The sequence below is a fragment of the Nomascus leucogenys genome, chromosome 22a (assembly GCF_006542625.1).
Source record: "Nomascus leucogenys isolate Asia chromosome 22a, Asia_NLE_v1, whole genome shotgun sequence".
NCBI lineage: Eukaryota > Metazoa > Chordata > Mammalia > Primates > Hylobatidae > Nomascus > Nomascus leucogenys.
Window position 1 is genome coordinate 81,864,623 of NC_044402.1, and position 12,740 is coordinate 81,877,362.

At 41.1% G+C, this 12,740-nt stretch overlaps 1 protein-coding gene across 2 annotated transcripts in view; it reads left to right on the top strand.

Moving 5' to 3' along the window:
- The first annotated feature begins 1,506 nt into the window (after positions 1-1,506).
- The window catches only part of ITGA4 (integrin subunit alpha 4), an 85,760-nt gene continuing 74,526 nt past the window's right edge, over positions 1,507-12,740 (top strand). Inside the window, exons 1-2 of one of the 2 annotated variants that reach the window (XM_030802392.1) lie at positions 1,507-2,473; positions 2,818-2,939. In XM_030802392.1, the coding sequence (XP_030658252.1) occupies positions 2,277-2,473; positions 2,818-2,939 (319 nt within the window). In that variant the 5' untranslated portion in view covers positions 1,507-2,276. The remainder of the gene's footprint in view (positions 2,474-2,817; positions 2,940-12,740) is intronic. The other variant, XM_003253800.4, reaches the window with a different exon arrangement.

Sequence of the window (12,740 nt, forward strand, 5' to 3'; positions counted from 1 at the left end):
GTAAAGAGTAAGAGAAAGTTAATATTCCTCATGTTTTGTCTGTTGACAGAGTGAAAATAATTGCATTGAGTTTGGCTAGAATATCCTGTCATTCCACAAACATCTCAAACTCCACATGGCTAAAACTTAACCCATCAATGCCCCCATCTGCATGCACGCATACATGCGTATAACTTCATTTCTCAGTATTTTTTTCTCCATGAATGGTAGCACCACACACCCAGTTCCCAAATCCAAAACTGTCCTGAGGATTTTCAAAAATTATGGTGGAGGAAAATAAGCTAGCAAAGGAGATTCAGAGTGCCCAGATAGGAAAGGAGGAGAAAAAAGTTCAATAAATTGGTGCCCTGAGAGAAGAATCTTTCAAGAAAGAGAAATACTTCCCCTTGGGATTATCCTATCTCTACTTATTGCTGCAGGGGCTTCCAAAATTAGGTTTTCTGTGTTCAGTCTTGTGTTCACACTTCTGAAACCCAGAACTGACCGAGACAAATTCTTCAACTTCCTATCAGCCCCAACATAGATTTAAAATTCCTAACCTGGCTTATGAGGATCACCATGTATACCTGCTTCCCTAAATCAGCCTCATATCACACCAACCTGTGTGTGGGGTGGCTAAATACCCTAGCCAGGCAAGCTCTCTCAGTTCTTCTACCTGGCCCCGCTGGAGCCCTCCTTATTGCTCATCCCATTCTTAGCCTGATTCAAGATTCCTGGTCCTTCAAATCTCTCTTTAAGCGTCCTTACCTGGATCTTTCTCTAGTTAGTACAAATTTTTCTATCTACCATTGGAGCGAACATTTTTTGAAAGTTTGTATCAGTCCTGCCTTACTCTTGGTGGAATCCTGTGGTCCTAGCCAAGTGCCTGCTCCATGAATGTGCTGAATAAATGAATAAGCATTTTAATTGTGTATCTGTCATTAGTGTCAGATGTGTTATTCCAGCATGGTTTTAGCACACAGACACGCTCTTTGATGCAGACTTTTCGTTTCTTTTCTTTTTATATATAGCAACAATAAAAAACTAGACTTTCATCTCCTGAAAATATCAGTCTAATAATCACCTATGGCTGTCTCTCTGGTTGCTGAAGGAAAACAAGGCAGGGCACACCTGGATTGCATTAGAATGAGACTCACTACCCAGTTCAGGTGTGTTGCGTCGTGGGTCTCCGGCACATTTCAGAGGCTCATTAGGACCCCGACCCCACACTGGGGTTTACACCCCTAATAGCAGGTGTGTCCCGTGGCAACTGAATGGGTGCGTGAAAAGGGGGCTCATCAATTACCAGCTGGAGCAATCAGAATCGGTTAAAGTGAATCAAGTCACAGTGCTTCCTTAACCCAACGTCTCTGTTGGGGTCAGCCACAGCCTAAACCGCCTGCCGTTCAGCCTGAGTGGCTGCTGCTCGCCTGCTCACGCATGCAGCCCGGGCTGCAGAGGAAGTGTGAGGAGGAAGGAAGTGGGCATAGAAGGGTGCCGAGATGTGGGTCTTGAAGAGAATAGCCATTGTCACTAAAATGTTCTCCAGGGGCCTTCGGCGAGTCTTGTTAGGTTTTTTGTTTTTAATCTGTGGCTCTTGATAATTTATCTAGTGGTTGCCTACACCTGAAAAACAAGACACAGTGCTTAACTATCAACGAAAGAACTGGACGGCTCCCCGCCGCAGTCCCACTCCCCGAGTTTGTGGCTGGCATTTGGGCCACGCTGGGCTGGCCGCAGAGGCTGGGCGGTCACAGCGAGGGGCGCGCAGTTTGGGGTCACACAGCTCCGCTTCTAGGCCCCAACTACCGTTAAAAGGGGAAGCCCGTGCCCCATCCAGGTCCGCTCTTGCTGAGCCCAGAGCCATCCCGCGCTCTGCGGGCTGGGAGGCCCGGGCCAGGACGCGAGTCCTGCGCAGCCGAGGTTCCCCAGCGCCCCCTGCAGCCGCGCGTAGGCTGAGACGGAGCACGGCCCTGCGCCTCCGCACCACGCCCGGGACCCCACCCAGCGGCCCGTACCCGGAGAAGCAGCGCGAGCACCCGAAGCTCCCGACCGGCGGCAGAAACCGGGAGTGGGGCCGGGCGAGTGCGTGGCATCCCAGGCCAGCCAGATCGCTCCGCCCGCGGTGGGCCGACTTCCCCTCCTCTTCCCTCCCTCCTTCCTTTCCTCTAGCCCGCTGGCGCCGGACACGCTGCGCCTCATCTCTTGGGGCGTTCTTCCCCGTTGGCCAACCGTCGCATCCCGTGCAACTTTGGAGTAGTGGCCGTTTAGTGTTGAATGTTCCCCACCGAGAGCGCATGGCTTGGGAAGCGAGGCGCGAACCCGGCCCCCGAAGGGCCGCCGTCCGGGAGACGGTGATGCTGTTGCTGTGCCTGGGGGTCCCGACAGGCCGCCCCTACAACGTGGACACTGAGAGCGCGCTGCTTTACCAGGGCCCCCCCAACACACTGTTCGGCTACTCGGTCGTGCTGCACAGCCACGGGGCGAACCGATGGTGAGTAGAGTTGGACTGATGCGCCCTCAGCAGCTCAGAGCGGCGTGAGAACGGCGCCCTAGGGATTCCCTGCCCGGTTCAAACTTTCCTCCCGCCCAAGGAGGCAGGAGGGAAACGCTGCGAGAGCCAGTTCGCTGGAGATCTGCCAGGGGAACTAACTTATCTTCGGGTGGCAGCGCCCCGGGTGCGTTATGGCGCAAGGTCTTGGAGCTTCGAGTCGGGAGTGGTGGGCGGAGGAGGAGGTGGGGAAGCTGCCCTGCTGCGGACTGCACATCTGTGGCAACAGGGAGCTCAGTGGGCAGCACAGCTCACGTCTGAGCGCACGTGCACGTGTCTCGCTTTAGGCTCCTAGTGGGTGCGCCCACTGCCAACTGGCTCGCCAACGCTTCAGTGATCAATCCCGGGGCGATTTACAGATGCAGGATCGGAAAGAATCCCGGCCAGACGTGCGAACAGCTCCAGCTGGGTGAGTTGGGTATGGGACCAGGAGTTAGTGACCTCCCGACCCCCCCCATGTGGACCCCACCATAGGGCAAGTCCTGGAAAGATTCATGTCGCCTGTTACTTCTGGTTTAAAGAGCGTAAAGTTTTCAGTTTCAACTCCATCTCATCTTGCCCCCTTAATGTAAAAGGGATTCCCTTTCTGTTAACATGGTTATCCCTTTTCCTTATGGCAATGATTGCAGTACTCTGGCAACCATGCTAGAGAAATTTCTTATGATACCTTCTCTTCATCTCTCCCCCTGTCTCTCCGTGTGGAAAGCACATTTTAGATTCTCTCAGCGTATTAAGGACAGGATCCAGCTAAGCCAAGACTTGAGAATTTTATTTCCATCTTTGACCTATCAACCCTCTTAAAGAACAGGCTAAGGGGCATATCAGGAATAGCAATTGGAATTGATCCCATATCCCGTCGTTTAACCTAAAGGCCTAAAAAAAAAAAGTGATAGTTTTACTTAGAATATACAATCTAAAAGAAAAGGAAAATTGGCATCTTCATCGTTAATGTAGTATAATTTTCCATTCCCAAAACCGTCATCCAAAACTCTCATGTTATGTGGATCCATCTTTTTGCAGTCATTTCTCAATGTCTCAGATTTGTGACACGTTGAAAAATGTGTACTGATAGAGGGGAGAAGTTTCATGTTTCAAAGCCAAAGACAAGTTTGTTGCACACAGACAAGGGGGAAAGGGGAAGGAATATTAAATAACAAGACCTATCTTGTTCCAAAGTGTTGCTGCTATACGTATTGCTTAACTTTTTTCCCCTTAAAGCAACCCTGGGTCATGGTTGACATTGTTCCTAGTTTATGTATGAGTACTGTGGCTCAGAGTTGCAAATATCTTTTTAAAAGTTACTTAGCTAGTGACTGATAGGTGGGAGCTAAAGTCAAACTAGGGTCTGAATGGGTCCACAGCCTAAGCCATTTTCTTCCATGTATGCATCTTCGATGCAAATAAAATTAAGTGAATGGTTTAATATGTTGTCTGCTGAGCTGATGGGTCATCCGTAAACAGTGAATAAAATTGGTACTTCTTTATGTTTCTTTGCTATAAATGGACTTTTGAGATTAGTTATTGGATCTTTAACTTCTTTTGTATTTTATAGTAGTCTTTGCTCTTTTTCAAACTGAAGCTGGTTCCCTTCATTCGGATGAATTCAGATAGAGTATAAACATAATGGAATTTTTACTTTTAACTCAGAGCACCTATAAAAGTCTACGAGTTGTCTGTAGCATGTAGAATAAGCCCTAGCCTCTTGTTAAGAATCCTCAATACCAGAAATCACAGTAGGAATGCATAAAACATTCACAGACCCATACATTTTGGAATGATTTTGCAAAGCATCATTTTCATTGCATGAGAGAGTTGTGGGTGAAGAATTAGGGAGTGGAGCCCACAACTTTAGTCTGCCAGAGGATCTTGGCAAGGTCTTAGGAGGGAGCAATTTTATTTCTGTTGTCCTGTCATAGTTTCCTGATCCATGACATTATAACTACTGATATTTAGTGCCTACTTCCTGTCTGGATGGACACTGAATCTATTTCTGGATGTCTGTGTTTAACTGGATAAATCATGACATAATACTGTATTAAATTTAAGATAATGCCTGTCAATGGAAGGAAAAAATTGTTTGGGCATGTGTAGCATGGGGGTTGACTGTTCTTAGAGAAATGTAAACATAGTAGATATGTAATAGATATGAATTAAATGAAGATCTTTTGGATGGATGAATGAATAAAAGTGGAGTGAAAATTTATCAACCCGATTGATGAGTAAGATAATTGATTAGAAATGATGAACCAAACTGATATTTTTAACTTTCAAAATTTGGGCCAATCTACAAGGTGTTTACTGAGCTGAAAGGAAAAAAGGCAAGATTCCTAGTCAGTCAATGAGTTAAAACATTAATAGTGACAGTAATGCCTTGAGTATTTGCCGGAGTTGACTGAAGTTATTTCTCATGTAACATTCTAAAGAATACAGATATCTTTTATTCCTCATGTAAAGAAATGGCCTCTCTCTATTCGAATAAATTCAGTGGTAGCTTAAAGCTATAAAATAGGGATTGAGGCTGCAGTCTAGAAATAAAACACTAAAAACAATACATTGGTAATAAAGATAATTTAGGATTCTTAGGTTTGTGGGCTGTGCACTATTTTGTATGAAGAAGTTTCAAAAGTGTGTGTAAATATAGATAAGCCATCTTCTGTAGAAGAGTGTATGTGTGTGTGTGAATCTTCTGTATAAAATAGCTTCAGTTGTCCTGTTTCGAATGTGGGCGACTCTAATGTTTCAAAAATGCTTAGCTCAGTACTGACACATAATAGACATTCAAAAAATAGTGGTTCTTCTTCATTGTTTACTTAAATCTAGTATCTGTATGTTATCTGTAACAAGCAGGTTGAGGTTAATAGGGACAATTGATAGACTGAAGCAAAAATTTAAAAATTAAAAGGTAATACATTAAAAGGTAGAAGTTGAAATGAAACATAATGAGAAGTTTTTGTTGGCTGAAGAAAAAAATGTTATAATGACTAAAGATTGATCTATGATTGCCATGTCAGTAAGGTATCTTCTTTCCTTTGGAATAGCTTTACTTGCTATTAAGAACCTGAAGGTGTAGGGTCTTCAAATGGTGCCCATCTCCCACACAATTAAAAATATCCACATGGACTAGTCTTTCAGTCTCTGTAGAATTTCAGATCAGTGGTTGATTCAGATAGACTCCTCCCCTCAAAAGAGGAGGTCCATATCTCCCCTACCCTACCCTCTGTGGACAAGGTGTCCCATATGGTATATTGCCATAAGCAGAAGTGAGCCTGCCCGTTTGTCTAGAATGCCCAGGGTGAGAGACGTTAGGCATGAGATACCCCTTTTAGTTAAGCGAGTTGACTGCAGAGCCAACATCAAGAGAGTTGCCTGGATAGTACCGCAAGGTGCTTTTCTTCCTGCATATATATTGTTGGCCTCCTTTCACCTCCCTTACTCCCCAAGAGACATCTCTTCTCTCACTTCTTTTGTACCAGAGGAAAGTGGTCTCTCTGCCAGGAGGGTCTGGGCCCAGACTTGCTCATGAAGACTGTCTGAGGAGACCCAGGTGATTTCCACATGTCCACTTTCCACCTGGGCACTCTGCATCATCAGGCCTGTTTAAAGGAAACTTTAATCACAGCTGGTTCCTAAATTAAGGTGTCACAAAGAATGACTCGATTAATATAATTAAGCATAGTCCATCCATGGACTATTAATATTCAAATAGAACACAATAAAACATAGAAACGATTGTCAAATTAGACTAAAAAGATGGTCTTTATTTGGTTATTCAAAAAACACTCCAGATCTTTCATTAATTTGGAGTTACCACTGAAAACATTATACACACACTGACTCTCATTTGGGTAATAGTCTAAAGTTATGCAATTACACTATCCAGTATAGTATCCACTAACCACAGGTGGCTTTGAACACATATAATATGGCTAGTCAGCAATGAGAGGGCTGTAATGTAAATTACATACTGGCTTTTGAATACTTAGTATAAGAAAACTCATTAATTTTTATGATATATATTGAAACAAACAGTTTAAAATTATTGATTACATCATAATTTGGATTTATTAGGCGAAATAAAATTTTAGGTTAAATAAAATTTATTTTTACTTTATTTATGTGGCTACTATAAAATTTAAAATTTCCAATGGGCTTGTATTATATTTCTATTGGACAGCACTGCTATAGAGAAACATTAAGTTCTCTGTGTAAAAATAACACTATCTCTTTAGGAGATGCTTTCCTGATATTTACGCATAAATGAGTAGAACTTTCACTTTCTTTTCTAGACTAAGTGTTCTATAGTTACTGGGCCTTCAAGCTGCCTGCCTGTGCCTCTCTTACAGGAAAGACCCATCTCAAGTTAGTCACCATTACCCACATTTAGATTTCTTTCTGGAAATTTTATTACCTTAGCCAGCCTCCTGGTTCATATTATATAACCTATTTGAAAGAATTTAATTAGCATTGCATTATTAAACTAATGATTACCTAATCCTCACTTCTACTTGATTCATAGGCGTTATTAGCTTAACATTAAATAGCAAATATCTCACTGTTGAAACTTCAAATATGTTTTTCTTGATAACTTTTTACTGTTTCATTTGCAATGTGCTTTAAATTGTAGCTTATGAAGCTGAGATGGCAGATTGGTCATTTTGAAAAATCATCCCTGAATGAAGGCTGTTATACAATTATGTAGAAAATCAAGACAGAGAGCTTCACTAATAAACTATCAGGTTACCAGAAGGAAGTTTCCTTATTTTCAGCAGTTTCCCAAACTTCATGTCCAAAAGGATGAGGTTTCCACCCAATTTGAGAGATGAGGCTTTCTAAATGCACTTTAGTTTTTGCCCTAAGTTTACTTGGTCACTGAGTGATATACCCAATGACTTGAAAATATATCCCCTTGGCAACAGTTCTAGGGCCAGATGTGGAAATCCATTGCACATGTGGGTAATTTATCCATTCAGTTGTTCATTGAGGGATGCCTAAGGGCCTGAACCTGGGCATACAAAAGAAACATACTCCTTGTCCCAAAGGCTTCAAAGCTTATAAGATAGGTTATTATAAGAAAGTATGGTGAGATTTAATCTAGGCAAGACAATAAAGTGAGGCATTCCTGAGGAACTGGTGTTCAAGTGGGGGAACTGAAAAATAATCAGAAGTTAGCCAGAGGAAAAGGCTATGGAAAAGTTTGCCAGAAAGAGCAAACTGTGTGTATAAAGACCCTGAAGTCTTTGAGAGCATGATGCTTTTCAAGAATTAAAAAATGTGTACAGTTGCACTATGCAGTGTGAACTAAACTGTAAGTTAGAGAGGCAGGCAGGGATTACTTCTGATTCAACTCTGTAAGTATGAATTAACCCTAGGTTATTTAAAACTGGGGAGTGACATGATCAGATTTGTGTGTTTGACGGATTCTCTGGTTGCAGGTTAGTGAATGCTTTGGAGTAGCTGGGTCAAGACTGAAGGCGATGAGACAGTTGTAGGAAGATTTTGTTATAATTTAGACTACAAATGACAAGTGTCTGTACAAGGATACTGGCAGTAGCAATGGAGAAGAACATGGAGATGCTGAAGATATTTAGAAGATAGTATTTGGTAATTATTGAATGAAAGAGATGAGTGAGAAGTTTCCAAAGATGTTACTGAAGTTTCTAACTTGGGCTGTGACATGGATGATGGTCCAATGTAGTGAAGAGGGGAAGAGCAGCAGGTTTTCTGGCAAAATGATGAGCGTCATTGGCTTGAGATTCCTGTGAAACATAGAAGTAAAAATCTAGTGATCAGTTCCATGATCAGTTCCATGTATGGGTGTGGTGGACAGTAGAGAGGTCTGTACTAGCAAATCAGAGGTGAGTAATTGACATAACCCCATTCACCTCCAAGGCTTTGATTACCATCTCTCTGGGGTAAATAGATCAAATGGCCAATGGCAAATTTCTAAGGATTCCTACAGTTTGAGAAGTGGTTAGAATAGTGCTGCTCAAGTCTGGCTGCAACTGAAATTCTCATGCAGAGCTTTAACAGTTCTGGTGGCCCATCTCAAACTGATAAAATCTCTGGGGTAAGTCTATAGGGCACCAGAGGTCCCCAGATGATTCCAGTATTCATCCTTGCTTGAGAACCGCTGGAGAAGAAAGGAGGCTGAAAAAAAAATAAAAAAGGCCAAGAGGGTGAAGCCAAAGAGGCAGCAAGAAAAATCAGGTCTATCTGACATTAATCTGATTAAAGGAAGAGAGTGTTTTGAGAAGAGGTGAGTAGTTGGCAGTAGTAAAAGTTGCCAAGACATCAACCAGGGTGGTAAATTATGAGTTCTTATTAGATTTAGAGAGAATTAGTTCATTTGTAACCTCGGTAAGACAAGCTTTAATGGTGAATCCACTGCAGAGGGTTGAGAAGTGAGAAACAATAGCAAGTGTCAATAACTTTTATCTGGGTCCTTCCTTCATTAATACATTTTATTAATTACTTATGTACTGGAAATACATAGTTGAATAAGACATGGTTGAAGCCCTTGAGTAACTCAGTTGAGATGATGGGAGAGACAGGTAAATGGACAATTAATTATGAGATAATAAGCATGACAGTAGACAGGTACACAGTGATGAGAAGAAATGAATGGGAGAAGGCTTCCTGGAGGAGTGAAATCTGAGTAGTGGACCCAGTTCTGACTGGTTTTGAAGAGCACATGTAAGGGCTTAATGAATGTGAAATAATTTTCATCTTTTTTATAATTTGGGCAAAATCCCCTGGGATTTGCTGCACATTTCAGCCTCATTCCAAAGTGTCTAAGTCCGCCTTGGGTTCCAAAGACTCATATCAGGTAGTTCAGACAGTAACACCTGCTCCTGAAATAGGGAGCTTGGAAATGACTGTCTTTAAAAGCAGGGATTTTTAATTTTGAGATTAGCTGGAAACATCAAATTAGAATATGGAAGTGGACATACAGGTGATAGGTCTGGGCTCAGTGTGATTGTTCTCAGTTTACCTCTGATAATTTTTAAAAATCATAGAAAATCTTTTTTATATAAACTACATAAAACACTATACTTCACAAAAATGTTCAGAAAATAGTAAGATTGTAGACTTAGTTCTAAAAACCCCTTTTATGGGACTCCTTGTGTGCAGTGGATTAGACATGTTCTTTTGACATTATGCCCTATGTAGAAAATGCTGGTCAATGTGTACCATCTGTTTGTAAATCCCTTCAAGGTTTACCTCACCACAATACCAGTCTGTTTTCTTGTGGAAGTTTTCTAGAAGTCATTAGACTGTCATCATTTTGTCTGCCAGTCATTGTCAATATCACATTTTATCCTTTAAACTCTGCCCAGAGAAACGTCCTTTGATATCTGTAACTCTTCATCTCATTCTGATCCTCCATTGGTCAGGATAATATGATACATTCCTCACTGGTTTTTCTCTCATATATTTAAGCCTTCCTATCTTCCTGACCTCCTTTAATTCTTTCGTTGCTGTCTTTTTTTTTTTTTTTCAACCATCCTACCCTGTGAATTCCAAAACCAAGCATAGAACTTTAATACTGACCACCAAGCAGATTTACCTGGAGTATTTTCTGCTTACATTTTTGTATTTTCTTGTTTCAAAGATATACAAAGTGGCATCCACACATTAGTGATTGTTTTTCAAATGAATTTTTAAATCCAAGAGATTAATTGAAAACCATGGAGGTTCAGAATTTTCTTTCCTTATTTTCTAATGTTAGAGGTTAAAATATGATCTTTTAATAGGTTGTTTCACAATAGTATAGGTTTATTCAAAATCTCCATATTTGAAAATAATGGAAAAGTACTAACAACTAATTGTCTGACAGCATCAGATGGTGGTTGATAGTGTGAGTTTTAATCCCTTCCTTCCCCACTTACAAGTGGCATGACCTTGGGCAAGTGCTTAGTCATCCCTTGTTTCAGCTTCCTCATCTATAAAACTGGGATGATAATACTATTGTCTACTTCATAGGGATGTTATGAAAAGTGAGTTAATACATGTCTTTGCATGTATTAAAACTGTGGTATGTAGTAAGCATGCAGTAAGTATTAGTGATTAGAGAGTAACTTTCCCTCTTTAAATTATGCTTACAAAATGTATCAGCTGGGGCACATTTTTCAGCTTTAGTTATTAAAAAGACTTGTGTACATTTTCTGTGGGAATTTGAAGAAGTCTTGGCAGAGACCCCAAACCTAAAATCAAACCCACAAATGACCCAGTTGTTAGAGTTCTGAGGCCGCATGATGACTCAGGATCAGCCCAGATTTATAAAATTGGAACCATAAAGCTTGGCACTACTCTCCGGGGACATTTACCTCTTGAACTCTTTCTAAATAGAATAGAATAAGATAAAAAAGAGAGCTGAAATAACTGGCTTTCTCAGGCCTACAATTATATAAACTGTTTCTCACATAAATTGAGCATGATTATTGGCTGTTGTCAGATTTTGTTTAGGCAATATGAAAATAGAACATTTAAACACATTTTTTAAAAAAACATACTTTGAGAATGGTTTCCAACTTTGATGTTTTGCTCTTTTGACTTTTTTTTTATTATGCTTTTAAGTTTTAGGGTACATGTGCACAATGTGCAGGTTTGTTACATATGTATCCATGTGCCATGTTGTTGTGCTGCCCCCATTAACTCATCATTTAGCATTAGGTATATCTCCTAATGCTGTCCCACCCCCTACCCCCACCTGACAACAGTCCCCAGAGTATGATGTTCCCCTTCCTGTGTCCAAGTGTTCTCATTGTTCAATTCCCACCTATGAGTGAGAACATGTGGTGTTTGGTTTTTTGTCCTTGTGATAGTTTACTGAGAGTGATGGTTTCCAGTTTCATCCATGTCCCTACAAAGGACATGAACTCATCATATTTTATGGCCGCATAGTATTCCATGGTGTATATGTGCCACATTTTCTTAATCCAGTCTATCATTGTTGGACATTTGGGTTGGTTCCAAGTCTTTGCTATTGTGAATAGTGCCGCAATAGACATACGTGTGCATGTGTATTTATAGCAGCATGATTTATAGTACTTTGGGCATGTACTCAGTAATGGGATGGCTGGGTCAAATGGTATTTCTAGTTCTAGATCCCTGAGGAATTGCCACACTGACTTCCACAATGGTTGAACTAGTTTACAGTCCCACCAACAGTGTAAAAGTGTTCCTATTTCTCCACATCCTCTCCAGCACCTGTGGTTTCCTGACTTTTTAATGATGGCCATTCTAACTGGTGTGAGATAGTATCTCATTGTGGTTTTGATTTGCATTTCTCTGATGGCCAGTGATGATGAGCATTTTTTCATGTGTTTTTTGGCTGCATAAATACCTTCTTTTGAGAAGTGTCTGTTCATGTCCTTTGCCCACTTTTGATGGGGTTGTTTTTTTCTTGTAAATTTGAGTTCATTGTAGATTCTGGATATCAGTCCTTTGTCAGATGAGTAGGTTGTGAAAATTTTCTCCCATTCTGTAGGTTGCCTGTTCACTCTGATGGTAGTTTCTTTTGCTGTGCAGAAGCTCTTTAGTTTAATTAGATCCCATTTGTTAATTTTGGTTTTTGTTGCCATTGCTTTTGATGTTTTAGACATGAAGTCCTTGCCCATGCCTATGTCCTGAATGGTATTGCCTAGGTTTTCTTCTAGGGTTTTTATGGTTTTAGGTCTAACATTTAAGTCTTTAATCCATCTTGAATTAATTTCTGTATAAGGTGTAAGGAAGGGATCCAGTTTCAGCTTTCTACATATGGCTAGCCAGTTTTCCCAGCACCATTGATTAAATAGGGAATCCTTTCCCCATTTCTTGTTTTTGTCAGGTTTGTCAAAGATCAGATAGTTGTAGCTATGTGGCATCATTTCTGAGGACTCTGTTCTGTTCCGTTGATCTATGTCTCTGTTGTGGTACCAGTACCATGCTGTTTTGGTTACTGTAGCCTTGTAGTATAGTTTGAAGTCAGGTAGTGTGATGCCTCCAACTTTGTTCTTTTGGCCTAGGATTGACTTGGCAATGCGGGCTCTTTTTTGGTTCCATATGAACTTTAAAGTAGTTTTTTCCAATTCTGTGAAGAAAGTCATTGGTAGCTTGATGGGGATGGCATTGAATCTATAAATTACCGTGGGCAGTATGGCCATTTTCACAATATTGACTCTTCCAACCCATGAGCATGGAATGTTCTTCCATTTGTTTGTATCCTCTT